We start from the raw sequence: 5,000 nt of genomic DNA on the forward strand, positions 1-5,000 counted from the left end.
GAAAAATAAATAAAGCATGTAGTTACTTTAGATATTGCTGGATCCATAGTCCCTCTATAAGAAGCAGCCAGGCCAAGCATCAATCCCACAGTCGTGCTCTCATGTTCCTGAAATTATAGGTGTGAGAAGAAAGCAAAATGATTTCTACGATTGACGATAAATCCCTCAATCGATATGTTCTCACATAAGAGCACAAATACAATATCATCTAAAGATAGAAAGGGTAAAAGCGTAAGCCAAAAAAACTACATATGAAAATAGTAACAAATGAGTATTTATAAACTACAAAACCTGAGCGTAGTACTGGTAAATATCTGTAAGGTTTAAAACACGCAGATATCCGTGCAACCCTAATGCAAGAAGAAGTCCAGCATGAATAGCATTTGGTTCCCCAGGTTTGTTGTATATAATCCAGGTTCTTGACATTTTACCCTGCAAGCAAAAAAGTTCACGTATCTCAATACAGTCAAAAATATACAATTAGAGTACATGACAGGATGCTAGATCAAGCACATAAGAATTGTCCTAAAGAACGAGATACATATATTAAAAATATAAGAAATTCACTACTAAGGGATTTTTCAGGGAACAAACAATTCACAATTTGCACGTGTATCTAAGCATCAGATTAGAGCAATTACTTTATGCCCTTAAGAGAAGATGATAAACCTGAAGTGGGGCCAGCCTCAGTCCAGCAGCCACAGCATTGTGAAACTCAGGCCAAGACTTAAGTTCTTGTATATTCCTCACGTTTGGGTCCAGATTCACCTTTCCATGTAAAGTATATGCAGATCAACACAATGATGAAACACGGGGATAAACGGGGGAAAAGCTAAATGAACAAGAACATATATATGCCAATCAATATTTGCGCAACCTACAATGAATATTTTAGAAACAATTTATCTAAAGAAATGTACTGATCCCTCCAAGAAAAGATATGTATGTATACTGAAGAACATCAATGGACATGCGCCAGACTTCAATAGGACTTCTTTGGTCCCTCCCTCAGGGAACTAGGAAATATCCATATTCCATTGTTTAATACAATAAAAAGTAATGAACAGACAACTTTCACTAAAAAGTGTTTGAAGACCAGCCAATAGACGCAACACCAAAGCAGTAAAAACTAAGAAGTAAATCCACGTTGCATGTGTGAACAAATGTAGAGATACCAGCATATCAACCAAAAAAAAAATCTACGAACATACAGTTGCATTTTGTTGGGCAGGCAACCGACCTGCAAGAACAAGCTTAGGGACAGCAAAGGCCTGCACACAAATTGAACAAGTACATTACAGATGTCAAGGCAATTATTTTAATACAAAAGCTTTCCTGAACATGCACATACACTAAGCGTACCTCTGTCAAAAGTGTATAAATTGTTCCAAGTGTGAATGCCCCACGACCAAGAGGAAGGGAAGTGGTCCTTTGTGCGATGTGCCATAACTGGGCCTTTACAGGGAAAAATACATGTATTGATACACACATAATATATACACATCACTACTACATAAAAGAGTAAGTGCCAAACACTGTAGCGTTTTGGTCGTCCAAAACGCACAGCTTTGGCATTTCTCCTTTTTTTTGTTTTTGTCTTTTTATGTTCTTTTTCTTTTCTTTTCTTCCCCAAAATTTTATATTCTTCATACTTACCCTTCTTTTTAACTTTTTTCTTTCATTTACCCCAATTATTTTTTTTTCCAAAGGTTATCCTACTTAGATGTTTCTTTCCAGCAGTGCTCTAATATATCGTATACCAAATGTTATTCTCACAAATTTCTTCCAACGCACAACTTTGGCATTTTCTTTTCTTTCTTGTTTTTTTTTTTTTTTTGCTTTTGGTTTTTTTTTTTTTAGCTTTTTATGTTCTTTGTTTTTTTCCTTTTCTTCCCCAAAATTCTATATTCTTCGTACTTACCATTCTTTTTAACTTCTTTCTTTCATTTACCCCAATTAATTTTTTTTCCAAAGGTTATCCTACTTAGATGTTTCCTCCCGTAGTGCTCTAATATATTGTGTATTAAAAGTTATTCTCACAAATTTCTTTCTAATTGTCTATTTGTACCACTAAAACAAAATTTCAAAAATATGCACCTACCCTTTTTTTTTTTTGGCCGCCGTCTGGACCACTACTATCCTACACATATAAAAGAGCTATCATGGCTCTACTATTCCATTTTTAGTCATCTAAAACGAGTCGTTTTGGCTCTCTTTTTTCCTTTGAAAATGGTTTTGGTTCTTTGCTTCTTTCACCTTTTTTTATTTCTCTTTTTGTTTCATTTTTTTTCACTTTTCAAACACTTGAAATAAAAAAAATAAAAAAAAATAAAAACGATTTGTTAGTAGATAACCTAGATTATGGACCATCATATGTTATCTTTTTTTCACTTTTTATCATAATCTTAATGCTAAATCCTATCTTATCCAAATAATAAATGCTAAATATATAAATAGTAGTTGAAAACTATACTGTTCATTTTCTGTAGTCATTTACACACCATTTTGATGCTTTTTTTTCCCTCTCTTTTCGGTGCTTTATTTTTTTTTTAACTTTTTATTTCCTTATTTTGTTTTCCATACGTGTTGAATCCTAACCCTAATCCTAAAAAAAAAAATAAAAAGTAGATATTTGGTTGTTGTTCATCATATGGTAGTTCCAAACAGTGCGTTTTAGGTGCTTTATTTTTCTTTCATTTTTAAGTTTTAACTCCTTTCTTTTTTTAATTATTTTATAATTTATGTTCATGTTACGGTGGTTTTCAGAACGATAAGTTTTAAAGTGTTTTACTATTTTTCCTTTTATTTTTAAGTTTTAATTCCTTTATTTATTTACTTTTTACTTTGTTATCTTATAATTAAGAGTGTTTCATGTATTTTTATAATTAAACATAACATTTTCACTTAAAATACTATTAATGTATACTTCTTTAAAAAAATAAAAGATTGTGTGGGGGATTCAAACTCTATATTTTTGTCGTGGAGTTAGGTGTGCAATCTTCGTTAGGACAGGCATACTACCACTTAATATATACTCTTTTTTAATCTCTATGTAAAAATTTCCATCTATGTTTTTTCTTATTTATTGTTGTTGGTATTTTACGTTATAAAAACTTCAATTATAACTAAGTACGTGCATGCACGTACCAAAACTAGTATATATATGAAGCATCAAAAATGTGGAACTTTGCATTAAGGACATTTACATGCAAAAAGAACAGTAGAACAAGAGAGACAAGTCATACCAAAAAATTGACGAGATCTGTTGTGTTGTTCGACCATTTAATGTATACAATTTCAAAGGACTTTGCAATAAATTAAGTTAAAAAATTCAAAAATGCCAATGTTGTGATTAATATTATAAAATGATAAAGTCAACACGTTAGCCAATAAGGAACTATATGCCAAAATTTGACATATAGTATACTTGATGCTAGATTTTCTACCAAGTCTACCAGATGCCAATTTTGCATTAATATAGAATTGTAATGGAGAATGATTTTCTTGCCTAGATTCCAAATTTTGGACATTGCCTTATGGCAAAAGAATATTTTGGAAATTTCTTGAACACTCACAAGATGCTAATTGCTAAGGAAAGAAACTTTATATTAGCAAACCAAACGAGAATTCTAAGGAAAGAACACATACAATGAGCCCGACAAAACTAAAATCATTCTTCTCCTTTGTATAAAGATATGCTGATAACAGCATAGCCATTGGGTAAGCAGTAAGACAATGCAAGTTAATCCAGTCACAAACAAAAAAGATTCCCTGACAGAGACTTTCACGAAATAAAAGTTTATTGGCATCCAAAACTACATGCTAGTTTGGATTTCAGGCAGACAGGCGAAGAGAGATGTATGAAAAGCCTGAAATGCGGCTTAAATAGGGCATACCTGTTGAACATCCTGGTCAGAGGCACTAGGATTAATAGATGTTTGAATCGCCACAGGTCTTGCTGAGCACAAAAGGCGTCTAACCTGATTAAATAAAAGTAGCTATGAGCTATCACAGACTTGGATACGAATCCAATTTCTGACCATATTGCACTGGGAGAAACAGGTAAGAGACACCTGACTAATAATAGAACTGAACAATCATCATGTGATGTTGGTTGAAGACCCAATAACTATTTAACCACCATCAATCAACCACAGAGATCTTCCATATAGGTAAAATCAATTTTCAGAACATTTTATAAGCTCCACAAGTTGGTCACTGAGCCCTCAGAAGCCACATGTACAAAATTGTTATTAATGAACATACCTTAACTGGGTGTGTACAACCTCATTGAGTTTTGTATTATGGGTATAAATTTATACGTAAAAAATTATAATATAAACATACAGACATCTGCTCAGTGACAAACTTGCAATGTAAAAGGAAGAAGAATAGTTCAAACAAATTTAGTTTTGATCAAATAAGTGCCGTGTACTGAATACAAAGTTCCAAAAAAAATTACCTCATTCAATCGCAAATCACGACCATAGCGCAATTGTGTGCTAGAGTTGAAGATATGTTCCATGCCATCTGTCATAGAACCATCCACAGAATCTGTATCCTCAAACTTTGCACCCTCTAATCCGATAGTATCAGAAACTGTGGAAGGGATTGTCACCGGATGCAAATGTAGCATGTATGGAGTGGAAATAGAGATTAAATTCACATTAGTTTGGGTTTCAAATTCTTTAGACTTGCATGAACGTGCCAAACATGACAAAGCCAAGTCCTCTCGACCAAGCAAAACATAAGCAGCTGCAGGCCAGTCAGTGGGAGGAGATTCCCGGCACTTGTCCAATGCCTATCAAGTGCAGAAACAATCAACAATATCAGAATAAGGCAAACTAAAATCCACAACGAAACCAAGAGTGCTAAAAAGCATGGCAATGCATAAGCACTACAGCAATAGTTTTTATAGAAAGGTAACATTTTTTTTTTAAATGATAAAAAAAAAATCAATTTAAGACATACATACATAAATACATGCATCATACATGCAT

The 5,000-nt window shown here is 33.1% G+C and overlaps 1 protein-coding gene across 1 annotated transcript in view; it reads right to left on the reverse strand.

Annotated features, from left to right (window-relative positions):
• LOC21391081 (anaphase-promoting complex subunit 1) overlaps nucleotides 1–5,000 on the reverse strand; it is a 29,850-nt gene that overhangs the window by 7,221 nt on the left and 17,629 nt on the right. Inside the window, exons 12-18 of the mRNA XM_024168912.1 lie at nucleotides 4,463–4,801; nucleotides 3,897–3,980; nucleotides 1,363–1,455; nucleotides 1,212–1,271; nucleotides 670–768; nucleotides 292–432; nucleotides 27–107 (exon numbers count right to left, since the gene is read on the reverse strand). Of these exons, the coding sequence (XP_024024680.1) occupies nucleotides 27–107; nucleotides 292–432; nucleotides 670–768; nucleotides 1,212–1,271; nucleotides 1,363–1,455; nucleotides 3,897–3,980; nucleotides 4,463–4,801 (897 nt within the window). The remainder of the gene's footprint in view (nucleotides 1–26; nucleotides 108–291; nucleotides 433–669; nucleotides 769–1,211; nucleotides 1,272–1,362; nucleotides 1,456–3,896; nucleotides 3,981–4,462; nucleotides 4,802–5,000) is intronic.

The sequence above is a fragment of the Morus notabilis genome, unplaced genomic scaffold (assembly GCF_000414095.1).
Source record: "Morus notabilis unplaced genomic scaffold, ASM41409v2 Scaffold997, whole genome shotgun sequence".
Classification (NCBI taxonomy): domain Eukaryota; kingdom Viridiplantae; phylum Streptophyta; class Magnoliopsida; order Rosales; family Moraceae; genus Morus; species Morus notabilis.